Raw genomic sequence first — 27346 nt, forward strand, 5'->3', positions numbered from 1 at the left:
ACCACTCCGTGCTCAGACATTTCCACTGCGCCTGCGCCGATGACATGAGCACGGAGCGGTCAGACATTGACTGCGCCTGCGCCGAATGCCTCCGAATGCCACGACGAACGGCGCAGGCGCGAGATTTCGGAAGGCTGAAGCAGGGGGGAGGATCGAATAGAGTTGAAGATGGGCGTGCTGGAGCGAGGCGCTGGGCAGCAAACTGCCAGGTAGACAGAGCCTCTAGGTGCTGGAAAAACGCCCGCATAGCACCTAGAGGCTCATTTGCATAAACATATAAGTGCTTTTTTTGACAAAACGGCCGAACGGATTAATGTAATAATTAGCTTGTATGGTACATCAGACACTAGCGGATCGCTAGTGTCTGAACACCAAATATGTCATATGCAAGTGGTAGAAACCCTTTAATGTACTAGTGTTATTTATCTAATTGTGAATATTTAGATCTGCTGGATTAACCTTAGTCTTTAATAGTGTATATATCTATGCTGCTATAATCCATTTTTTTAAATGTTTTATTCTATTTATGTGTGTGTGTGGATTTCAACATATGATTTTAGCTAATAAATACGTACTCCATATGTAAGAGTGCCTGCTAATAATTTGTAAATTACTACTTTGTATAATACTGTTGAGGGGGCCCTGACAATAACATTTTTCAGTCCTTCTCCCAGGCTGCCCCTTCTGGATTCGGGCCCCATGGCAGCTGATTTCCCTGCTTCCACTATAGCTGCATCCCTGGTACTAATCCAATGTCTTACCTCTTTTAGTATTAAAAGCTTGTGATTCACATCACTTGATGAGTAAGTAAGTGAAATAAATAGGGAATAAGCATCTGCAAAAGGAGAAACAAAATGAGTAAGGTAATATTGGGATAAGATTTGATGTCACCAAAAACAAAAGGTAACATCTGGAATACAGGACTGTATAATACAGAATTGTCAGTAATATTTCATCAAACTTTGCATAAAATAATAGTAGATGAAAATATAAGAAGCTCTTCACTCTGAACTACTTTATGTATTGCTAAATCCATTATAATATAGTAAGACAGAAAGACAGATCATTGAAGAATCAAATTCCATGCTAGCAATAGAAGTCTACACAGAGGGGAGGAGGTAGATACTGCTAAAGTGGTATGCAAACATTGTTAAACGGTTTACTGTACATATAAGTTTTTGATTACATTTTATTAACTCTGTTTTGTGTGTGATGGCTTGATCTTTGTATTTGTATTGGTACTATTTTCGGGTATATAAGACTTTTTGATAGTTTATTAGGTGGCAGAGCTCCTGTGCCACCATGAACACCATGAAATACATGTAGTGCCACAGACTATGGGGGGATTTATCAAACTAGTGTAAAGTAGAACTGGCTTAGTTGCTTATTGCAGCTAGAGATGAGCGGATTTCTCAAAAATTTGATTCAGTCAGTTCGCCGAATTTTTCATAAAGATTTGATTCCATCCGAATTTATTTGTGGCGAATCTCATTTAAAAAACTGCTGGTTGCAGAGAACCTGTATAGTGGTGTAGAACACTGTGCCTTGCAGAAACACACATAGGGAGTCTGCTGTGGTAGTGAAACAATACTGTGAGTCAGTATGACACGCAGATGACAGGCATCGCTCTTAGAATCACTGCACACTTCACTTATTATGGTGCCAAAACTGACCAAATAACTCAAGTGTGAACTCAGCCTTATAGGTCAATGTTACCGCCAGGTATAAAGAACTGTGCAGAGACCCAAGATCCTATTAAAGCGTAAAAGCGTGCACTCCTTTTCCACCATCGTCAGCTGATTCCACGTAGATTTCTATAGAACTTTTTCTATTAAATGCTTCTACAAGAAGATCCCCCCCCTGACAGAGTGGAGAGGGTGTCAGTAGTAAGTTTGTGTTGACGTCTACGGATGAGCGAATCGACTTTGGATAAAACATCCAAAGTCAATTCACATAAAATTTTGTTTGAATACTGTACGGAGCAAGCCAAAGTTATTACTTCGCAAAGTCTCGCAGGACTTCGAGTAATAACTTCAGAATTTAATTTCTACTTTTCCTAAACCCGAGTTCGGTAAATTGTTTTTAACAATATAAATTATTTTAAGTTATTTCCTGAACTCTTGTGAGACTTTGTGAAGTAATAACTTCGGCTCATCTGAGCCAATACATTTTAATACTGTACAGAGCGCTGGCTCTGTATAGTATTCAAACCAACTTTTATGTGAATCGACTTCGAATGTTTCATCTGAAGTTGATTCGCTCATCCCTATTGACGTCATTGATTATTTTGCCCTTCCTCTGATCCGTCAGAACAATAACCCCCAAAAAACTGATCCTGTCTGTTGAGCATCCGCCTTCACTGGGTCAGTAATCCATCAGTATTGTTACAGCAAAAAAAAATACTGGCGTGCATTCAAAACAAAGATGACATGTGAATGGAATCTTTTCATGTCTTCTGTGTTTTGTACCCGCTCCTTCTTTTGGCTACCAAATCATAAGCCAATTCTGATGCAAAATAGGGACCATGTTATACAGGCCTTACAGCTGCTACATAGACAGGATCCGTTGTGTGCCTCATTTTTCCTATCTTCTGACATATCAGAAGAATGGTCAAATAAATGATGATGTCAACCAGGCCAAAAAGGCAAAATAGTGGCCAAGTCATGGAGTGGGGAGGGTGGCAGCAGCATGACAAGACCACAGAGTGGCCCAGTGACAGAGTGGTAAGGTGGCATCAGCATGAGGAGACCACAGAGTGGCCCAGTGACATACTGGAAAGGTGGCAGCAGCATGAGGAGACCACAGAGTGGCCCAGTGACATAGTGGTGAGGTGGCAGCAGCATGAGGAGACCACAGAGTGGTGAGGTGGCAGCAGCATGAGGAGACCACAGAGTGGCGAGCTGGCATCAGCAGACCACAGAGTGGCCCAGTGATATATTGGAGAGGTGGCAGCAGCTTGAGGAGACTACAGAGTGGCCCAGTGACATAGTGGTGAGGTGGCAGCAGCATGTGGAGACCACAGAGTGGTGATGTAGCAGCAGCATGAGGAGACAATAGAGTTGTGAGGAGGCAGCAGCATGAGATCACAGAGTGGCACAGTGACAGAGTGGGGAGGTGGGGGGCAATACCAGTACCAGCTGAAGATGGTGGTTGGCAGTAGGAACACCTGCCAAGTGTGGCATCAGGCAGGTGGCAGCATCAGAATAGTATCTGAAGCTGGTAGCCAGAAGAAACAGGTCTCTTTTGACAAAGTTTAGGTGTGGCAACATATATGATCTAGTCTGATGCATCAGGCACTGGTGTTTCAAATTCCTGGCTGATCCATGTATGATTCATCTTCACAAAGGTCAGTTTCTCCACATTTTGGGTGGACAGGTGAGTTCTCCTTGGGTTAACTATGGCCCCTGCCGCAATAAACAACCCTGCCACACTGCTGGCTAGGCAGGACAGCTTTTCCAGGGCAAACTTGGCCAGTTGTTTGGCTGCCCAGTAGTTCAGGGGATCTTCGATGTGGGGCGGCAGGGTGCAGTCCAAGTATGCCACAACCTGCTGGTTCAGGTTCTGCTCTATGTCTAGCTGCTGCTGCTGGTGAGTAGTTTCTTCAGTAGGCAGGTTAAGAAAACAGCTCATCAGTGACTTTAGACTTAAGTTGCTGCTGATTAAGCTAATACTGCTTCTTTCCTCCCAATCCTCCCAGCAGCCATGGCAGTGGAACGTGAGCGCAGAGGCCCCCACCCCCTATCAGACCTGCGTGAGGATGGGCGATGGCACACATAGGCAGCGGCCAACTGACTACATAGGATGTCTCGATAGTAGTTCAGTTTGTCCTCCCTCTCAGCGGGTGTAAAAAAGGCTCCCATTTTTTACATGTAGTGAGGGTCTAATATGGTAGAGAGCCAGTAGTCATCCCTTTGCCAAATGGTGACAATTCGTCTGTCACTATGCAAGCCACTGAGCATGCATCGGGCCAGTTGTGCAAGTGACTCAGAGGGACTCCCTACCTTCATCTCCACTGCATACTGCCACGGTGTGTCTGGGTCATCTGACTTATCTTCCTCATTGCCCTGTAGGTCTTCCGGCTGCTCCTGCACCTCCTCTCCTGTCACATGTGTCAAAAAACCAGCCATTTCTCTATGCATTGCTTGTGCTCAAATTTCCTCCTTCTCCTGCTCTAGTTGAACCCCCACAGTACTCCTGTGGCTGTGAGATGTAGTTGCCACATCTGTCCAGCCATATTTTGCAGCATCTGTTCCAGGACATGAATCAGTGAAATGACGTTGATCATCCCGTAATATTGGCAACTGACAAATATAGTGGCCTCATCAAAGAGCCTGAGCAAATGGCAGGTGTCATGCATGAGCTGCCACTGGCTAACATCAAAGTTACACAGAGGAGTACTCCTGTCTGCCTGCATCATCAAGAAATCTTTTATGGCCTTTCTCTGTTCATATAATCGGTCCAACATATGGAGGGTGGAAACATTGCATATCAGCCTATGTCGAGGGACACCGTTCTGCAGCTGCAACTCAAAGAGGGCGTGCTTTGTGGTGTACGAGTGGCTGAAGTGCATGCAAAGTTTCCTGGCCATTTTCAGGATGTCTTGCAGATGGAGTGAAGACTTCAGGAACGGCTTTACAACCAGATTTAACACATGGCCCAGCCCTCCTTGATGCAGCACCAACACCATGCTCTTCCCGTTGTCAGCCACCATGGTGACGATTTTGAGTTGTTGAGGAGAAAGCCAGGATTCGATTTATTGATGAAGGATGCAGAACAATTCCTCCCCTGTGTGACTTTGTTCACCCAGGCAAACTAGGTGCAGAACAGGGTGTGTGAATTGTCCCAGCAGTGAAGGCTGAGGACAGGGTGGAAGATGAGAGAGCAGAGGCGGACATTGTCAAAGGACCAACATTGTGAGAACGTAGAGGCAGAAGCGGGGTCACCTGGCCAAGTTGCTGGTGTGGCTGGGCAGGAACCACATTTACCCAGTGGGCCGTAAAGGACATATATTGTCTTTGACCATAGTCATAGCTCCACACAACGGCACAGCCGTGCACTTTGGCAGACACCGACAGGCTCAAGGACTGCCCCACCTTCTGTTCTACATATGTGTGCAGGGCTGGTACTGCCTTTTTTGCAAAGAAATGATGTCTTTGGATTCTCCATTTTGGCTCGGCACAAGCCTTTAGTTCTCTAAAAGGTGCAGAGTCCACCACTTGGAAAGGAGGGGGGGGGGGGACTGCAGCACCAGCAACTTGGCCAGGACCATGTTTAGCTTCTGTGCCGTTGGATCAGTGCATGCATACTGTTGTCTCTTGGCAATCGCTTCAGTGAATGATTGCTGACGGAATGATTGATGAGAATGTGGAGGAGCAGGAGCATCAGGACCAGCAGATGATGGGAAGGACAGACAGGTTCCTTCTTCTCAGGTGGTGGAGCCTTGACTGCATGAAATTGGGTGCATACCATTGGGTGATGCAGTGGTTGCTGCAGCAGGCTGGACCACCACATCGGAGCCACAGTTCTCCCAGGCCACTTTATGGTGACGCTGCATGTGTTGATGCAGGGCAGTGGTGCCAAAATTGCCAGCCTGGCCACGCTTCACCTTCTGCTCACAAATTCGGCAAATGACCATATTCACCTCCTGCGGCAGCCTAACAAAAAAATTTCACACCAGCGACTATGGCATTTTCCCCTCAACACTCTCACCATCACTACTTGCCTGCATACAGGAGGAAGCGGTGGATGTCTCCTCCAAATCTTGGCTGGGCAATAGCTGCTGACTGGAGCCAAGTTTACGGCATAAAATACTTCTTGAGCTGAGGCAACAGAAATTGACAGAGGCAGGTTGAGGACAGTTGGGTGCACAGGACCTGCTCCCGGGCCATGACAATTAAGCGTTGTGTCAGATGAAACCACCGACTCTTGGCTAGGGGTTGTCTAATGTCACTTGCGACAAAGTTGAAGACACGACCGCTAGATGACACCGGGTGCTCAGTCCTCTTGCTGCAACTCCTGCTGTCACCCCCCTTCTTCTGCTGCTACTTCTGCCTGCTACAGAAACATTTTGGCCACTGCCTGTTACCTTTAAAGGGCCTGTCACCTGTATGTCTGACATACTGTATAAAAAAAGAATTAAATAAAAATGTAAATAATACACCCAAAAAAAGGTTGTAGTACAATGTAACTTCACTGCAGGATGGCAATTAAGACATATTCTTTTTCCTAATACTACACCCAAAAAATAAGAAATATAACAATCACCACAGAACTACTAATAGGACGTACGTATCTTTCCTATTGATACACCCTGTAAATGGCTGTAGTACACTGTAACTTCACCGCTGAACGGCAATTATGTCATATATTTTTTTCCTTTTTTTTCCTATTAATACAACTCCCCCCCAAAAAGTAAAACAATGTAAAATCAACGCAGAACAGCTAATAGGACGTAAATATCTTTCCTATTAATACGCCCCATAAATGGCTGTAGTACAATGTAACTTCACCACTGAACGGCAATTATGACGTATATTTTTTCCCTTTTTTTTCTATTAAAAAAAAACCCCTTGAAAAAAAAAAAAAAAAAAATTCACCATTGGCCAGAGGTATATTACCTTTTAATACACCCCTTAAGTAACTGTAGTACAATGTAACTTCATCACAGAACAGCAATTAAGACATATTCTTTTTGCTATTAATAAACCCGCCCAAAAAAGTAAAACAATCCTAATTCAGAGCAGAACGACTAATTAGCTGTAGTACAATGTAACTTCCTCGCTGAACGGCAATTATGGCATATCATCTTTCCCTTTTTTTCCAATTAATACACCCCACCAAAAAAATTATAATAATCAAAATTAACTGCAGACCAGCTACTAGGACAGAGGCATATTTCCTATTAAAACACCCTGTAAATAACTGTAGTGCAATGGAACCACCACAGAACAGCAATTAAGACGTATTCTTTTTACTATTAATAAACCCCCCAAAAAAGTATAACAATCAAAATTCACCGCAGAACGGCTAGTAGGACGTACGTATCTTTCTATTAATGCACCCTGCAAATGGCTGTAGTACAATGTAACTTTACCGCTGTTATGAGATCAATTTAATTCCTTTTTTTTTTCTATTAATACACCCCCTCAAAAAAAGTAAAACCATTTAAAATCAATGCAGAACGGCTAATAGGACGTACATATATATTTCATATTAATACACCCCGTAAATGGCTGTATCACAAAGAACTTTCACCCCAATAACAAGCAAGGTTTACTGGAATTACTGATGTATTATATAGTGCAAACAACCTTAAAGCAGCAGTATAACTGCAATTTGGATCCCCAATTAGTGCACCAAGGTGTAATAGAATCGCTTCTATCACCCAGGCTGTACACTTTCCTATTGCACCCTTTTATAGTGTAGATGATGCCTCTCTATCCTTTCCCTATACCTTGCATAATCTTTCCCTGAACTTCTAAATCGATTTTTCAGCACTGAATCCAAGATGGCTGAGGCTATTTATAGGGCTGTGACATCACAGGGCTGGCTGGCTGCTGATTGGCTGCATGCATGGCATTGTGGGTGATCCCTCTTTCCCAGAGTTCTTTGCTTCATGTCCTAATTTATACATTTATGTCTCCCCTTTTTTGTAGCCCTGGGAAACATTATCGGTACAGGAGGGAGGAAGAGTTACCAGTCACTGACAGCTATCTCTCTATGCACATTTACACACAATGCTATCAATCACTGATAACTCCTTCTTCCTGTAACCATAGATATTCCCAGGGCTGCAAAAAAGTAAAGATATAAATGTATAAATGACAAGTTTAACAGAATCTTTTAACACTAAAGTATATATTGATCTGCTCAGCTCCTTCTCCTCCATAACAAGGTGCTTTCAGATTGCACTGCATTTTGTGGTGACAGGTCCTCTTTAAGTACAGCACTCTGTGCAATAATGAAAACACCCCTTTTCACTTGACTTTTTATAAGTGGCCTAAAGTTCATCTAATATGATCACTGAAATTTGATTTCAACAGATGAAAGCGTATAAACCAAGGGTACACAAACTTTTTGGGTCTGAGGTCCACATTGCCACATTGCTGTATTTCAAGGGGCCACAAATAAAAAAGTTTTGATCGGCGCTCATTTGTATTGGCCTATTATACAGCCCAATGCAAAATGACTGGGAAGGAATGATCACTGAGGGCTCATGCAGATGGCCATTCCTCGACTGGGCCCGTATTGTAGCCCATAAACAGCAGGTCCACAATATATGGGCCCAGGTCGTTTGTGCACCGCATCATGGATTGGGACCCATTCACTTGAATGGATCCATAATTTGGAAAGTGCAGTGCGGAGCAGAGGCACAGAACCTCATGGAAGCTTTCTGTAGTTTCTCTCCGTGCCTCCGTACTGCAAAAATTGATCTTGTTTTTTTTTATTTCAAACCGCACAGATGTTACCCGGATGTTGCCCTTGCATTGGGGTCCGCAAATTGCCAGGCAAGTTCTTGCAGCATAGCCCCTGAAACCGAAGAGTTATACTTACCTGCTCCCCGTTGCTCCAATCCTCCGCCCTGCCCCCTCTGCCTCCATCTTTAGGTCCCTGCGCTGTTTAAACCTAGCATGCATAGGCATAGCCACATGCACCTCCCCAGCCAATAACTGGCTGCAGCAGTAATGTGGCCACAAGCAGCATGTCAACTCTGAAGTTCCTTTGTACAAGGCAGAGTTGATCAGGGTCTACTGACCCTGCAGCTGTGCGATCCTCTGGCCCCAAGACACCCAGTGATCATTTCACGATCAGCTATGTTTCTGCCCAGCAGAATGGGGGCCACAAACCATAGCTCTGGGGGACACATCCCACCTGCGGGCTGCGGATTGTGCACCCCTGCACTATAGTTTTGAAGATGTTCTACATCAGTTCATGACAGGCTATAAACTAAAGCATTTACAGGTTATGTAGGATAGCTCAGAAGAATGCTTACTACCCTAGTTGTAACATTCCATGACTAGCACTGTCGACCTGGAAATTTACAACACTGCTCGGCAGAACAATCACATCTATCACCTGATAACAGTATCAGGGTTCAGACATTGTGCTGCTCTGTTATGTCTTAGGGAAATATATAGATCATAGTGTGATTTGCGTAAACAGTTTTGAATTACATAGGGAACAGGGGATGAGGTTGGCGAGGACTGGGCTTTTGCTAGTTGATTGTTTTGAAGGATAACAGGACTTTTATTTGGGAAAGGAAAGGACAGAAGGAGAAATGAGCGCAGATGAACTTTCATCCATGAGTGGAAATAGGGTAAAGAAGTGAGAGAAATTACTTTGGTAAAAGCCTTGGAAGAGCATAGGAGTTAAAGGCTATGTAAATGATTTCATTTTACTCATTTTTGGCTAAAAATATTTTTTTTAATTAGCCTTTATTCAAAATATTGAAATGTTTTGTCACAAAGGGTTAACTGTTTTTCTAGCTGTGTGACTGGTACTTTTACTTTCACTTTATGGGGGGGGGGGGCATCTAATAAACCTTATCTTTAAGCTACTGAGGTCATAAACACTTATTTACACCACATTCTTATCAGTTAGCTATAATGAGTGTTTATTAGGTCAGAGATAAGGAGCCCATCAGCTCCTGGTCTGATGGAAAAGACAGAAAATCTCAGCTCTGTACAGAAAAAAAAGGTACAATGCAATAATAAAAAAAATAGCCTCCAAAGGTGTACATAGCCTTTACGTCCCTGCCCCCATACATTATCAGACAGGAAGTTCAGGGCTGTAGACCACAGGCAGCACTGAACCAAGTAGAAGGGACAAACACTTTAATGTGAATTAAATGGTAATACTGTTTTTGATAGCTTACAAAGGTAAGTGTTTACAACAATGTCAACGTCATGTGTACATATATAGGAACATAAAAATACCTGATGAACTCAATCTACATAAAGAATTTACTATTTATAAGATCTGATTTAACTGTACACTAACAACTATTTGCATTCTTCTAAGTGGAAATTCAATTAATGGGGTTTTCCCATCTCAGACAATGGGGGCATATCGCTAGGATGTCTGATAGGTTCGGGTCCCACTGCTGGGACCTGCACCTACAATAATAACAAGCGGGGAAATGAACGGAGGGCGCACTTCGCATGCGCAGCCTCCCTCCATTTATTTCTATGGGGCCGCCGCTGGCTCGACTATTTCCATCTGCCCCATAGAAATGAATGGGTGCATGGGCCCGAGCGCTGGCTCGACTATTTCCGTCTGCCCCATAGAAATGAATGGGAGCATGGGTCGCGCAGGTGCGCTCCCATTCACTTCTATGGGAGCAGCGATTGGAGGTTGACGTACCCCGGGAAATCCGGGGTTCTCCAGCCACAGCGCTCCCCGCTTCGTTATCGTTGTAGGTGTGGGTCCCACTGCCCCCTTTGTCTGAAATTGTAATACCCCTTTAAGGCTACTTTCACACTTGCGTTTACATTTTCCGTTATTGGGATCAGTCATAGGATCTTCATACTGGAGAAAAACACTTCCGTTTTGTCCCCTTTCATTGTCAATGGGGATAAAAATTTCATTGAACAGAACAGAATGTTACAAAATGCATTCCATTCCATTATCTCATTATGGCCATGTTACTGCATGTAGTGTACATTGCTGCAAACAACTGGTAGATACAACAAATGAGTTTTACATCGGTAGCACAAATTATAACAATGTTACTGAAGGCATTACTACATCAGACCGTCTAGCTCAAATACATTTCTCTACAAAAACAATCGTAATGTCCCACATGTATTTTAGAGAACGTGTGTGTGTTATTAGTATTACTTGATTAAACGTGTTCAATATTTAAGTGCAATAATATAGCAATCTGCAGTCTGCCAACCAATCCAAATCTTGATTCATTTGGCTCAAACCATGTAAAAGTGGCATCCAGCAGGAAAAAAAAACATGAGGCAGTAAGAAGACTGAGCATTTCATGACACTGAGAGGAAGTGGGGGGCTTGCCCTAACTGGCGCAGAGGCTGACAGACAGCCTGGACCAGCTAATCAGGGGGGAAGATGCTAAAACTGCTTGCTGCTGAAGCAATTCAGCCTAGCAGTTCTACCTAACAAAGCCAATCCCCTGCTCCATCGTTACATTGGTCCCACATTATGCCACTTTCTCCCTACCATCATGTTCTGTACCATATGGCTGCTGCTGCCTTGATGCCACTGCCACTGTCTGCCTGCTGACCATCATATTCTGTACCGTATATCTGCTGTCACTGCCACAGGTGCTACTCCCTGCTACTAATCTCCTTTTGCCACTTCCAATGCCGCTATAGTGACCACTACTACTTCTACCCCTAAGTTGCTGCACACACAAGAAATACTGCATTGTCTGTTCCATGATGTGCTGCTATCACTGCTACTATTGCAGTCACATTCACTATTACTCCATTCTTTCTAAATCCACAATACACTGCTGCTGCTCCCAATTAAAAAGGAGACTTTTCCAGACATAGTTTTGGTGCTTGTGCAGAATAAGCTACTCTTTCTTCTCACATGAACATGTGTGTGCATAAACAGGAGCAGGGATCTGCCCCAATTAGGTATCATTTTTGGATGCTCGGTGCCAACAATGACATTATTTTTTTCCCCATAACGCCATGTGTGTGTAAAACACCAATAAGGGATAAATTACTATTAAAAAAGCATAATGCATATGACGGCACAGTGTAGTTTTAAACACACTGTGTGTTAACACCATCAAACATGCGTTTACCTATAGCTTTATATGTCAGTGTCACCATGATATTATCTGCTATTGCTGTCATTTAGAATTTAAAAGGTGAGAAGAGAAGAGAAAGAGCAAACATTTGTAAAAAAAAAAAAAAAGATATAACAAATGGAGATAACATGTTTTTATAAAACATCTGAGTCCTAGGAGGCAAGAGGGATTTATATACCAATTTCAGGTCAATTGGAACAACTTCGATTCAGGTTCGAAACAAACGTTTTTTTAAATTTGCAGAATCAGACACAAAGCAAATTTCAAGAAGTTTGATCACCTCTAATGCAAATTTTTTTTAATGATATATTCGACCCAAGGAGGGTATACAGTAAGTAGCATATGCAGCTTCAACAATTCTATATGACTGCAAACAGCTTTATACTTACCTAATACAGAAATCTCACTACCTTCCCCCTGTAGACCATTGCCTGTAACTGCGGAGACCCTCACTGTGTACATTTTATTATTAGCTAGGTCAGTGACACAGTAATTTCCCCCACATTGCCCCATATAGTAATTTGCACCACATTGCCCCCATACAGTAATTTGCCCCACTCTGCCCCATACAGTAATTTGCCCACACTGCCCATATAGTAATTTCCCCTACACTGCCCCATATAGTAATTTCCCCCACACTGCCCCCACACAGCAATTCCCCCCACACTGCCCCCACACAGAAATTTCCCCCACACAGTAATTTCCTCCCACACTGCCCCATATAGTAATTTCCCCACACTGCCCATATAGTAATTTCCCCCACACTGCCCCATATAGTAATTTCCCCCACACTGCCCCCACACAGCAATTCCCCCCACACTGCCCCCACACAGAAATTTCCCCCACAGTATAGTAATTTCCCCCACACTGCCCCATATAGTAATTTCCCCCACACTGCCCCCACACAGCAATTTCCCCAACACTGCCCCCACACACTAAATTCCCCCACACTGCCCCCACACACTAATTTCCCCCCCACTGCCCCCACACAGTAATTTCCCCCACACTGCCCCCACACACTAATTTCCCCCACACTGCCCCCACACACTAATTTCCCCCACACTGCCCCCACACACTAATTTCCCCCACACTGCCCCCACACATTAATTTCCCCCACACTGCCCCCACACACTAATTTCCCCCACAATGCCCCAACACACTAATTAACCCCACACTGCCCCCACACACTAATTTCCCCCACACTGCCCCCACACACTAATTTCCCCCACACTGCCCCCACACACTAATTTCCCCCACACTGCCCCCACACACTAATTTCCCCTACACTGCCCCCACACACTAATTTCCCCTACACTGCCCCCATATAGTAGCGTCCCCCACACTACCACCACATAGTAGTGTCCCGCAAAAAGTAATTTCCCCCACACTGCTCCATACAGTGGTGTCCCCCAAATTGCCCCCACACCGTAATTTCCCCCACACTGCCCCCACTACCCCATATAGTAATTTTCCCCACACAGTACTTCCGCCACATTGGCCCATATAGTAATTTTCCCCCGACATAGTAATCCCTCCTATCATAATTTCCCCCCACACAGTATCCCACCATGATATTTTTCCCCCACATGTCCTCCTGTGTCTCCCAAAGTTGGCACATAAAAACCCCCCCAAAAAACTAAAAGCTAAATACCTATGTCCAGGCGCTTGCTTGCAGAGGAGGGCACGCACACTTCACTGTGCTGTTGCGTCCCTGCACAGGCGCATGCAATAACGTCACAGGATTTCACTTCTGTATAGGCCTCAGGCCTAAAGCCTATGGCGGTGAACGGCGGCGGGGCAGGCAGGGAACTATGCGCTCCTGTGCCCCGCCGCAGTATGTAGGCGTCAGCGAACCAGCAATGAGCGATTCCATCTGTATTGATGGAAGCGCTCATTGCTTCTGGGCCTGGCACCCACATGAAAGCTAGCACACGGGGTGTACGCCCCCCTCCCCAACCCCTTCCTGGGCATACCACTGGTATTAGTCTTGTCTGTTTGGAATTGTGATACATCTCTGTAGATGCTTTGCTGTTGAACAATATCAATAGTGCGCGCAGTAAAATTATCGTATTTCAAACTTTAAATTCAACTCAACCATAATCTCTAAAATATGGAAGCAAAATGTCAACCTTAAAAAGTCTGCAGTGCAGAATATACTATATACAATCTATGTTCTAGAATAAAAGAATATTAAATATGAACTGAAAACTAGTTTCTGCTATAGTATTGTAGGTACTTACTTGTGTATGTAGAGATATTGAGGCTTTCTCCTTTTACTGTATTTTCTCCAACAAGCGAAGAAACTAGGAATGTGTAATATTTTCCTGGGATTAGATTCCCTACTGTGACTGAGGGTGAAGTAACAATTGTATTTAGTGTCGAATTCTCCAGGATTTCTATCATATAAGAACTTGCAGACCCATCTGGTGGCAGCCAGTTGAGAGACACTGATGTTGTGTTGACATTCACTATGGTCAAATTCTTCACTATGTCAGGTCCTAGGATGAAAATTGAGAAAGATTTAGAAGGTAGCAAAAAATGGAAAAGTTAATGTTATAGTAATATATCAATCTATAATGAACAGATGGAAATCCTAAGACTAAGATATATTTTATAATTTATATGAAGAACTGACAAAAAATTAACTATTTTAAAAGGTTAGAAAGCAGGGTCGTCCATTCCAATGTGTGGCTCAACTCTATTCATTAATTGATTCTCCTGCCAAGTTAACCAGTGTCACTAACTTACCTGTCGGGGCTCCACAGGCAAGATCTCTAGCTTCGGTGTGAACCACGGTGGGAGAGACTAATCACCTCCCTCCGGGTGATACAACAGCATCTCCAGCAACAGAATGCAATGCTCTGTTTCTCTACAAAGTGGGTTTATGCTAGAGGAATACTAGCAGTGCTTGATTAATCAGCTATTTTGTTCCTGTGTGTTTTGTCTGACTAGTGGAGCACTGAGACCATGGAACTATCAGGTTCTAATCCTAGGACTCGGTGCTATACTTAAATCTCTTGATGGCAATTCACCCTTGCCAGTCAAAAGTTTACTCCTTTGCTGTGCTCCTGGTTCTGTCCGTGAGTATTTTGGATTGTTTAGCATATTGAGCTTTGCTTGCCTCTGACCTTCCTCTGTCTTGTGATTTTTTACAGTGATGCTCGTCTGGTTCTGACTTTAGCTACGCTATTTTGACTATCCTCATTCCACTCATTTTGTACTGTATTGTCCTCCTGGTTATGACCTATCTCTGTACAACCCTTCTCTATGTGGTTGCATCTATTTGTCTGTCTGTCTTGCACTATAGGGAATTCCAAACAGTTATGGACTTGCCGCTTACGGCTTGAACTTCAAGAAGGCATGAAAAGCTGGTTGGGTTCCAGTCAGGGCTGACTGTGTGCTTGTTTCCTGCCTCCTCTGCTGACAAACAGGTTCAAAAATCACTTGACTTGGACTGTTTCATATGGTCAGTATTTGGTCAGTATTTTGCATCACCATTTGGTCAGAATTTGTAAGCCAATACCAAAAGTGGCACCAATTTATAATAGAAATCTTTGTGCCTCTTCCGTGTTTTCAACCAACTTCTGGTTTTGGCTTACAAGTATTCAAGCAAAAGTACCAACAAAATACTGTTCTTGTATAAGAGGCCTTTGAGGGTTTAGAAATAAAAGCAAAAGAAGCAGTATTAGTGTTGTCTGTTAGGAATTTTGATACATCTCTGTAGATGCTTTGCTGCTGAACGATATTAATACTGCGTGAAGTGCAATTATCGTATTTCCAACCATTTTAAATTCAACTCAACCATAATCTCTATAATATGGAAGCAACATGTCAACTTTAAAAAGTCTGAAATTCAGAATATACTATATACAATCTATATTATAGAATAAAAGAATATTAAATATGAACTGAAAACTAGTTTCTGCTATAGTATTGTAGGTACTTACTTGTGTATGTAGAGATATTGAGGCTTTCTCCTTTTACTGTATTTTCTCCAACAAGCGAAGAAACTAGGAATGTGTAATATTTTCCTGGGATTAGATTCCCTACTGTGACTGAGGGTGAAGTAACAATTGTATTTAGTGTCGAATTCTCCAGGATTTCTATCATATAAGAACTTGCAGACCCATCTGGTGGCAGCCAGTTGAGAGACACTGATGTTGTGTTGACATTCACTATGGTCAAATTCTTCACTATGTCAGGTCCTAGGATGAAAATTGAGAAAGATTTAGAAGGTAGCAAAAAATGGAAAAGTTAATGTTATTGTAATAAATCAATCTATGATGATCAGATGGAAATCCTAAGACTAAGATATATTTTATAATTTATATGAAGAACTGACAAAAAATTTACTATTTTAAAAGGTTAGAAAGCAGGGTCGTCCATTCCAATGTGTGGCTCAACTCTATTCATTAATTGATTCTCCTGCCAAGTTAACCAGTGTCACTAACTTACTTGTCGGGGCTCCATAGGCAAGATCTCTAGCTTCGGTTTAACCACGGTGGGAGAGACTAATCACCTCCCTCCGGGTGATACAACAGCATCTCCAGCAACAGAATGCAAAGCTCTGTTTCTCTACAAAGTGGGTTTATGCTAGAGGAATACTAGCAGTGCTTGATTAATCAGCTATTTTGTTCCTGTGTGTTTTGTCTGACTAGTGAAGCACTGAGACCTGGAACTATCAGCTTCTAATCCTAGGACTCGGTGCTATACTTAAATCTCTTGATGGCAATTCACCCTTGCCAGTCAAAAGTTTACTCCTTTGCTGTGCTCCTGGTTCTGTCCGTGAGTATTTTGGATTGTTTAGCATATTGAGCTTTGCTTGCCTCTGACCTTCCTCTGTCTTGTGATTTTTTACAGTGATGCTCGTCTGGTTCTGACTTTAGCTACGCTATTTTGACTATCCTCATTCCACTCATTTTGTACTGTATTGTCCTCCTGGTTATGACCTATCTCTGTACAACCCTTCTCTATGTGGTTGCATCTATTTGTCTGTCTGTCTTGCACTATAGGGAATTCCAAACAGTTATGGACTTGCCGCTTACGGCTTGAACTTCAAGAAGGCATGAAAAGCTGGTTGGGTTCCAGTCAGGGCTGACTGTGTGCTTGTTTCCTGCCTCCTCTGCTGACAAACAGGTTCAAAAATCACTTGACTTGGACTGTTTCATATGGTCAGTATTTGGTCAGTATTTTGCATCACCATTTGGTCAGAATTTGTAAGCCAATACCAAAAGTGGCACCAATTTATAATAGAAATCTTTGTGCCTCTTCCGTGTTTTCAACCAACTTCTGGTTTTGGCTTACAAGTATTCAAGCAAAAGTACCAACAAAATACTGTTCTTGTATAAGAGGCCTTTGAGGGTTTAGAAATAAAAGCAAAAGAAGCAGTATTAGTGTTGTCTGTTAGGAATTTTGATACATCTCTGTAGATGCTTTGCTGCTGAACGATATTAATACTGCGTGAAGTGCAATTATCGTATTTCCAACCATTTTAAATTCAACTCAACCATAATCTCTATAATATGGAAGCAACATGTCAACTTTAAAAAGTCTGAAATTCAGAATATACTATATACAATCTATGTTATAGAATAAAAGAATATTAAATATGAACTGAAAACTAGTTTCTGCTATAGTATTGTAGGTACTTACTTGTGTATGTAGAGATATTGAGGCTTTCTCCTTTTACTGTATTTTCTCCAACAAGCGAAGAAACTAGGAATGTGTAATATTTTCCTGGGATTAGATTCCCTACTGTGACTGAGGGTGAAGTAACAATTGTATTTAGTGTCGAATTCTCCAGGATTTCTATCATATAAGAACTTGCAGACCCATCTGGTGGCAGCCAGTTGAGAGACACTGATGTTGTGTTGACATTCACTATGGTCAAATTCTTCACTATGTCAGGTCCTAGGATGAAAATTGAGAAAGATTTAGAAGGTAGCAAAAAATGGAAAAGTTAATGTTATTGTAATAAATCAATCTATGATGATCAGATGGAAATCCTAAGACTAAGATATATTTTATAATTTATATGAAGAACTGACAAAAAATTTACTATTTTAAAAGGTTAGAAAGCAGGGTCGTCCATTCCAATGTGTGGCTCAACTCTATTCATTAATTGATTCTCCTGCCAAGTTAACCAGTGTCACTAACCTACTTGTCGGGGCTCCACAGGCAAGATCTCTAGCTTCGGTGTAACCACGGTGGGAGAGACTAATCACCTCCCTCCGGGTGATACAACAGCATCTCCAGCAACAGAATGCAAAGCTCTGTTTCTCTACAAAGTGGGTTTATGCTAGATTAATACTAGCAGTGCTTGATTAATCAGCTATTTTGTTCCTGTGTGTTTTGTCTGACTAGTGAAGCACTGAGACATGGAACTATCAGCTTCTAATCCTAGGACTCGGTGCTATACTTAAATCTCTTGATGGCAATTCACCCATGCCAGTCAAAAGTTTACTCCTTTGCTGTGCTCCTGGTTCTGTCCGTGAGTATTTTGGATTGTTTAGCATATTGAGCTTTGCTTGCCTCTGACCTTCCTCTGTCTTGTGATTTTTTACAGTGATGCTCGTCTGGTTCTGACTTTAGCTACGCTATTTTGACTATCCTCATTCCACTCATTTTGTACTGTATTGTCCTCCTGGTTATGACCTATCTCTGTACAACCCTTCTCTATGTGGTTGCATCTATTTGTCTGTCTGTCTTGCACTATAGGGAATTCCAAACAGTTATGGACTTGCCGCTTACGGCTTGAACTTCAAGAAGGCATGAAAAGCTGGTTGGGTTCCAGTCAGGGCTGACTGTGTGCTTGTTTCCTGCCTCCTCTGCTGACAAACAGGTTCAAAAATCACTTGACTTGGACTGTTTCATATGGTCAGTATTTGGTCAGTATTTTGCATCACCATTTGGTCAGAATTTGTAAGCCAATACCAAAAGTGGCACCAATTTATAATAGAAATCTTTGTGCCTCTTCCGTGTTTTCAACCAACTTCTGGTTTTGGCTTACAAGTATTCAAGCAAAAGTACCAACAAAATACTGTTCTTGTATAAGAGGCCTTTGAGGGTTTAGAAATAAAAGCAAAAGAAGCAGTATTAGTGTTGTCTGTTAGGAATTTTGATACATCTCTGTAGATGCTTTGCTGCTGAACGATATTAATACTGCGTGAAGTGCAATTATCGTATTTCCAACCATTTTAAATTCAACTCAACCATAATCTCTATAATATGGAAGCAACATGTCAACTTTAAAAAGTCTGAAATTCAGAATATACTATATACAATCTATGTTATAGAATAAAAGAATATTAAATATGAACTGAAAACTAGTTTCTGCTATAGTATTGTAGGTACTTACTTGTGTATGTAGAGATATTGAGGCTTTCTCCTTTTACTGTATTTTCTCCAACAAGCGAAGAAACTAGGAATGTGTAATATTTTCCTGGGATTAGATTCCCTACTGTGACTGAGGGTGAAGTAACAATTGTATTTAGTGTCGAATTCTCCAGGATTTCTATCATATAAGAACTTGCAGACCCATCTGGTGGCAGCCAGTTGAGAGACACTGATGTTGTGTTGACATTCACTATGGTCAAATTCTTCACTATGTCAGGTCCTAGGATGAAAATTGAGAAAGATTTAGAAGGTAGCAAAAAATGGAAAAGTTAATGTTATTGTAATAAATCAATCTATGATGATCAGATGGAAATCCTAAGACTAAGATATATTTTATAATTTATATGAAGAACTGACAAAAAATTTACTATTTTAAAAGGTTAGAAAGCAGGTCGTCCATTCCAATGTGTGGCTCAACTCTATTCATTAATTGATTCTCCTGCCAAGTTAACCAGTGTCACTAACTTACTTGTCGGGGCTCCACAGGCAAGATCTCTAGCTTCGGTTTAACCACGGTGGGAGAGACTAATCACCTCCCTCCGGGTGATACAACAGCATCTCCAGCAACAGAATGCAAAGCTCTGTTTCTCTACAAAGTGGGTTTATGCTAGAGGAATACTAGCAGTGCTTGATTAATCAGCTATTTTGTTCCTGTGTGTTTTGTCTGACTAGTGAAGCACTGAGACCTGGAACTATCAGCTTCTAATCCTAGGACTCGGTGCTATACTTAAATCTCTTGATGGCAATTCACCCTTGCCAGTCAAAAGTTTACTCCTTTGCTGTGCTCCTGGTTCTGTCCGTGAGTATTTTGGATTGTTTAGCATATTGAGCTTTGCTTGCCTCTGACCTTCCTCTGTCTTGTGATTTTTTACAGTGATGCTCGTCTGGTTCTGACTTTAGCTACGCTATTTTGACTATCCTCATTCCACTCATTTTGTACTGTATTGTCCTCCTGGTTATGACCTATCTCTGTACAACCCTTCTCTATGTGGTTGCATCTATTTGTCTGTCTGTCTTGCACTATAGGGAATTCCAAACAGTTATGGACTTGCCGCTTACGGCTTGAACTTCAAGAAGGCATGAAAAGCTGGTTGGGTTCCAGTCAGGGCTGACTGTGTGCTTGTTTCCTGCCTCCTCTGCTGACAAACAGGTTCAAAAATCACTTGACTTGGACTGTTTCATATGGTCAGTATTTGGTCAGTATTTTGCATCACCATTTGGTCAGAATTTGTAAGCCAATACCAAAAGTGGCACCAATTTATAATAGAAATCTTTGTGCCTCTTCCGTGTTTTCAACCAACTTCTGGTTTTGGCTTACAAGTATTCAAGCAAAAGTACCAACAAAATACTGTTCTTGTATAAGAGGCCTTTGAGGGTTTAGAAATAAAAGCAAAAGAAGCAGTATTAGTGTTGTCTGTTAGGAATTTTGATACATCTCTGTAGATGCTTTGCTGCTGAACGATATTAATACTGCGTGAAGTGCAATTATCGTATTTCCAACCATTTTAAATTCAACTCAACCATAATCTCTATAATATGGAAGCAACATGTCAACTTTAAAAAGTCTGAAATTCAGAATATACTATATACAATCTATAGTTATAGAATAAAAGAATATTAAATATGAACTGAAAACTAGTTTCTGCTATAGTATTGTAGGTACTTACTTGTGTATGTAGAGATATTGAGGCTTTCTCCTTTTACTGTATTTTCTCCAACAAGCGAAGAAACTAGGAATGTGTAATATTTTCCTGGGATTAGATTCCCTACTGTGACTGAGGGTGAAGTAACAATTGTATTTAGTGTCGAATTCTCCAGGATTTCTATCATATAAGAACTTGCAGACCCATCTGGTGGCAGCCAGTTGAGAGACACTGATGTTGTGTTGACATTCACTATGGTCAAATTCTTCACTATGTCAGGTCCTAGGATGAAAATTGAGAAAGATTTAGAAGGTAGCAAAAAATGGAAAAGTTAATGTTATTGTAATAAATCAATCTATGATGATCAGATGGAAATCCTAAGACTAACATATATTTTATAATTTATATGAAGAACTGACAAAAAATTTACTATTTTAAAAGGTTAGAAAGCAGGGTCGTCCATTCCAATGTGTGGCTCAACTCTATTCATTAATTGATTCTCCTGCCAAGTTAACCAGTGTCACTAACTTACTTGTCGGGGCTCCACAGGCAAGATCTCTAGCTTCGGTTTAACCACGGTGGGAGAGACTAATCACCTCCCTCCGGGTGATACAACAGCATCTCCAGCAACAGAATGCAAAGCTCTGTTTCTCTACAAAGTGGGTTTATGCTAGAGGAATACTAGCAGTGCTTGATTAATCAGCTATTTTGTTCCTGTGTGTTTTGTCTGACTAGTGAAGCACTGAGACCTGGAACTATCAGGTTCTAATCCTAGGACTCGGTGCTATACTTAAATCTCTTGATGGCAATTCACCCTTGCCAGTCAAAAGTTTACTCCTTTGCTGTGCTCCTGGTTCTGTCCGTGAGTATTTTGGATTGTTTAGCATATTGAGCTTTGCTTGCCTCTGACCTTCCTCTGTCTTGTGATTTTTTACAGTGATGCTCGTCTGGTTCTGACTTTAGCTACGCTATTTTGACTATCCTCATTCCACTCATTTTGTACTGTATTGTCCTCCTGGTTATGACCTATCTCTGTACAACCCTTCTCTATGTGGTTGCATCTATTTGTCTGTCTGTCTTGCACTATAGGGAATTCCAAACAGTTATGGACTTGCCGCTTACGGCTTGAACTTCAAGAAGGCATGAAAAGCTGGTTGGGTTCCAGTCAGGGCTGACTGTGTGCTTGTTTCCTGCCTCCTCTGCTGACAAACAGGTTCAAAAATCACTTGACTTGGACTGTTTCATATGGTCAGTATTTGGTCAGTATTTTGCATCACCATTTGGTCAGAATTTGTAAGCCAATACCAAAAGTGGCACCAATTTATAATAGAAATCTTTGTGCCTCTTCCGTGTTTTCAACCAACTTCTGGTTTTGGCTTACAAGTATTCAAGCAAAAGTACCAACAAAATACTGTTCTTGTATAAGAGGCCTTTGAGGGTTTAGAAATAAAAGCAAAAGAAGCAGTATTAGTGTTGTCTGTTAGGAATTTTGATACATCTCTGTAGATGCTTTGCTGCTGAACGATATTAATACTGCGTGAAGTGCAATTATCGTATTTCCAACCATTTTAAATTCAACTCAACCATAATCTCTATAATATGGAAGCAACATGTCAACTTTAAAAAGTCTGAAATTCAGAATATACTATATACAATCTATGTTATAGAATAAAAGAATATTAAATATGAACTGAAAACTAGTTTCTGCTATAGTATTGTAGGTACTTACTTGTGTATGTAGAGATATTGAGGCTTTCTCCTTTTACTGTATTTTCTCCAACAAGCGAAGAAACTAGGAATGTGTAATATTTTCCTGGGATTAGATTCCCTACTGTGACTGAGGGTGAAGTAACAATTGTATTTAGTGTCGAATTCTCCAGGATTTCTATCATATAAGAACTTGCAGACCCATCTGGTGGCAGCCAGTTGAGAGACACTGATGTTGTGTTGACATTCACTATGGTCAAATTCTTCACTATGTCAGGTCCTAGGATGAAAATTGAGAAAGATTTAGAAGGTAGCAAAAAATGGAAAAGTTAATGTTATTGTAATAAATCAATCTATGATGATCAGATGGAAATCCTAAGACTAAGATATATTTTATAATTTATATGAAGAACTGACAAAAAATTTACTATTTTAAAAGGTTAGAAAGCAGGGTCGTCCATTCCAATGTGTGGCTCAACTCTATTCATTAATTGATTCTCCTGCCAAGTTAACCAGTGTCACTAACTTACTTGTCGGGGCTCCACAGGCAAGATCTCTAGCTTCGGTTTAACCACGGTGGGAGAGACTAATCACCTCCCTCCGGGTGATACAACAGCATCTCCAGCAACAGAATGCAAAGCTCTGTTTCTCTACAAAGTGGGTTTATGCTAGAGGAATACTAGCAGTGCTTGATTAATCAGCTATTTTGTTCCTGTGTGTTTTGTCTGACTAGTGAAGCACTGAGACCTGGAACTATCAGGTTCTAATCCTAGGACTCGGTGCTATACTTAAATCTCTTGATGGCAATTCACCCTTGCCAGTCAAAAGTTTACTCCTTTGCTGTGCTCCTGGTTCTGTCCGTGAGTATTTTGGATTGTTTAGCATATTGAGCTTTGCTTGCCTCTGACCTTCCTCTGTCTTGTGATTTTTTACAGTGATGCTCGTCTGGTTCTGACTTTAGCTACGCTATTTTGACTATCCTCATTCCACTCATTTTGTACTGTATTGTCCTCCTGGTTATGACCTATCTCTGTACAACCCTTCTCTATGTGGTTGCATCTATTTGTCTGTCTGTCTTGCACTATAGGGAATTCCAAACAGTTATGGACTTGCCGCTTACGGCTTGAACTTCAAGAAGGCATGAAAAGCTGGTTGGGTTCCAGTCAGGGCTGACTGTGTGCTTGTTTCCTGCCTCCTCTGCTGACAAACAGGTTCAAAAATCACTTGACTTGGACTGTTTCATATGGTCAGTATTTGGTCAGTATTTTGCATCACCATTTGGTCAGAATTTGTAAGCCAATACCAAAAGTGGCACCAATTTATAATAGAAATCTTTGTGCCTCTTCCGTGTTTTCAACCAACTTCTGGTTTTGGCTTACAAGTATTCAAGCAAAAGTACCAACAAAATACTGTTCTTGTATAAGAGGCCTTTGAGGGTTTAGAAATAAAAGCAAAAGAAGCAGTATTAGTGTTGTCTGTTAGGAATTTTGATACATCTCTGTAGATGCTTTGCTGCTGAACGATATTAATACTGCGTGAAGTGCAATTATCGTATTTCCAACCATTTTAAATTCAACTCAACCATAATCTCTATAATATGGAAGCAACATGTCAACTTTAAAAAGTCTGAAATTCAGAATATACTATATACAATCTATGTTATAGAATAAAAGAATATTAAATATGAACTGAAAACTAGTTTCTGCTATAGTATTGTAGGTACTTACTTGTGTATGTAGAGATATTGAGGCTTTCTCCTTTTACTGTATTTTCTCCAACAAGCGAAGAAACTAGGAATGTGTAATATTTTCCTGGGATTAGATTCCCTACTGTGACTGAGGGTGAAGTAACAATTGTATTTAGTGTCGAATTCTCCAGGATTTCTATCATATAAGAACTTGCAGACCCATCTGGTGGCAGCCAGTTGAGAGACACTGATGTTGTGTTGACATTCACTATGGTCAAATTCTTCACTATGTCAGGTCCTAGGATGAAAATTGAGAAAGATTTAGAAGGTAGCAAAAAATGGAAAAGTTAATGTTATTGTAATAAATCAATCTATGATGATCAGATGGAAATCCTAAGACTAAGATATATTTTATAATTTATATGAAGAACTGACAAAAAATTTACTATTTTAAAAGGTTAGAAAGCAGTGTCGTCCATTCCAATGTGTGGCTCAACTCTATTCATTAATTGATTCTCCTGCCAAGTTAACCAGTGTCACTAACTTACTTGTCGGGGCTCCACAGGCAAGATCTCTAGCTTCGGTTTAACCACGGTGGGAGAGACTAATCACCTCCCTCCGGGTGATACAACAGCATCTCCAGCAACAGAATGCAAAGCTCTGTTTCTCTACAAAGTGGGTTTATGCTAGAGGAATACTAGCAGTGCTTGAGTAATCAGCTATTTTGTTCCTGTGTGTTTTGTCTGACTAGTGAAGCACTGAGACCTGAAACTATCAGGTTCTAATCCTAGGACTCGGTGCTATACTTAAATCTCTTGATGGCAATTCACCCTTGCCAGTCAAAAGTTTACTCCTTTGCTGTGCTCCTGGTTCTGTCCGTGAGTATTTTGGATTGTTTAGCATATTGAGCTTTGCTTGCCTCTGACCTTCCTCTGTCTTGTGATTTTTTACAGTGATGCTCGTCTGGTTCTGACTTTAGCTACGCTATTTTGACTATCCTCATTCCACTCATTTTGTACTGTATTGTCCTCCTGGTTATGACCTATCTCTGTACAACCCTTCTCTATGTGGTTGCATCTATTTGTCTGTCTGTCTTGCACTATAGGGAATTCCAAACAGTTATGGACTTGCCGCTTACGGCTTGAACTTCAAGAAGGCATGAAAAGCTGGTTGGGTTCCAGTCAGGGCTGACTGTGTGCTTGTTTCCTGCCTCCTCTGCTGACAAACAGGTTCAAAAATCACTTGACTTGGACTGTTTCATATGGTCAGTATTTGGTCAGTATTTTGCATCACCATTTGGTCAGAATTTGTAAGCCAATACCAAAAGTGGCACCAATTTATAATAGAAATCTTTGTGCCTCTTCCGTGTTTTCAACCAACTTCTGGTTTTGGCTTACAAGTATTCAAGCAAAAGTACCAACAAAATACTGTTCTTGTATAAGAGGCCTTTGAGGGTTTAGAAATAAAAGCAAAAGAAGCAGTATTAGTGTTGTCTGTTAGGAATTTTGATACATCTCTGTAGATGCTTTGCTGCTGAACGATATTAATACTGCGTGAAGTGCAATTATCGTATTTCCAACCATTTTAAATTCAACTCAACCATAATCTCTATAATATGGAAGCAACATGTCAACTTTAAAAAGTCTGAAATTCAGAATATACTATATACAATCTATGTTATAGAATAAAAGAATATTAAATATGAACTGAAAACTAGTTTCTGCTATAGTATTGTAGGTACTTACTTGTGTATGTAGAGATATTGAGGCTTTCTCCTTTTACTGTATTTTCTCCAACAAGCGAAGAAACTAGGAATGTGTAATATTTTCCTGGGATTAGATTCCCTACTGTGACTGAGGGTGAAGTAACAATTGTATTTAGTGTCGAATTCTCCAGGATTTCTATCATATAAGAACTTGCAGACCCATCTGGTGGCAGCCAGTTGAGAGACACTGATGTTGTGTTGACATTCACTATGGTCAAATTCTTCACTATGTCAGGTCCTAGGATGAAAATTGAGAAAGATTTAGAAGGTAGCAAAAAATGGAAAAGTTAATGTTATTGTAATAAATCAATCTATGATGATCAGATGGAAATCCTAAGACTAAGATATATTTTATAATTTATATGAAGAACTGACAAAAAATTTACTATTTTAAAAGGTTAGAAAGCAGTGTCGTCCATTCCAATGTGTGGCTCAACTCTATTCATTAATTGATTCTTCTGCCAAGTTAACCAGTGTCACTAACTTACTTGTCGGGGCTCCACAGGCAAGATCTTTAGCTTCGGTTTAACCACGGTGGGAGAGACTAATCACCTCCCTCCGGGTGATACAACAGCATCTCCAGCAACAGAATGCAAAGCTCTGTTTCTCTACAAAGTGGGTTTATGCTAGAGGAATACTAGCAGTGCTTGATTAATCAGCTATTTTGTTCCTGTGTGTTTTGTCTGACTAGTGAAGCACTGAGACCTGGAACTATCAGGTTCTAATCCTAGGACTCGGTGCTATACTTAAATCTCTTGATGGCAATTCACCCTTGCCAGTCAAAAGTTTACTCCTTTGCTGTGCTCCTGGTTCTGTCCGTGAGTATTTTGGATTGTTTAGCATATTGAGCTTTGCTTGCCTCTGACCTTCCTCTGTCTTGTGATTTTTTACAGTGATGCTCGTCTGGTTCTGACTTTAGCTACGCTATTTTGACTATCCTCATTCCACTCATTTTGTACTGTATTGTCCTCCTGGTTATGACCTATCTCTGTACAACCCTTCTCTATGTGGTTGCATCTATTTGTCTGTCTGTCTTGCACTATAGGGAATTCCAAACAGTTATGGACTTGCCGCTTACGGCTTGAACTTCAAGAAGGCATGAAAAGCTGGTTGGGTTCCAGTCAGGGCTGACTGTGTGCTTGTTTCCTGCCTCCTCTGCTGACAAACAGGTTCAAAAATCACTTGACTTGGACTGTTTCATATGGTCAGTATTTGGTCAGTATTTTGCATCACCATTTGGTCAGAATTTGTAAGCCAATACCAAAAGTGGCACCAATTTATAATAGAAATCTTTGTGCCTCTTCCGTGTTTTCAACCAACTTCTGGTTTTGGCTTACAAGTATTCAAGCAAAAGTACCAACAAA

The 27346-nt window shown here is 41.2% G+C and overlaps 1 protein-coding gene across 1 annotated transcript in view; it reads right to left on the reverse strand.

The window, feature by feature from the left end:
- The window catches only part of LOC122935272 (receptor-type tyrosine-protein phosphatase beta-like), a 103785-nt gene that overhangs the window by 766 nt on the left and 75673 nt on the right, over positions 1 to 27346 (reverse strand). Inside the window, exons 8-16 of the mRNA XM_044291031.1 lie at positions 25963 to 26220; positions 24258 to 24515; positions 22553 to 22810; positions 20848 to 21105; positions 19143 to 19400; positions 17438 to 17695; positions 15733 to 15990; positions 14026 to 14283; positions 762 to 835 (exon numbers count right to left, since the gene is read on the reverse strand). Of these exons, the coding sequence (XP_044146966.1) occupies positions 762 to 835; positions 14026 to 14283; positions 15733 to 15990; positions 17438 to 17695; positions 19143 to 19400; positions 20848 to 21105; positions 22553 to 22810; positions 24258 to 24515; positions 25963 to 26220 (2138 nt within the window). The remainder of the gene's footprint in view (positions 1 to 761; positions 836 to 14025; positions 14284 to 15732; positions 15991 to 17437; positions 17696 to 19142; positions 19401 to 20847; positions 21106 to 22552; positions 22811 to 24257; positions 24516 to 25962; positions 26221 to 27346) is intronic.

Source organism: Bufo gargarizans, chromosome 4, assembly GCF_014858855.1.
Source record: "Bufo gargarizans isolate SCDJY-AF-19 chromosome 4, ASM1485885v1, whole genome shotgun sequence".
NCBI lineage: Eukaryota > Metazoa > Chordata > Amphibia > Anura > Bufonidae > Bufo > Bufo gargarizans.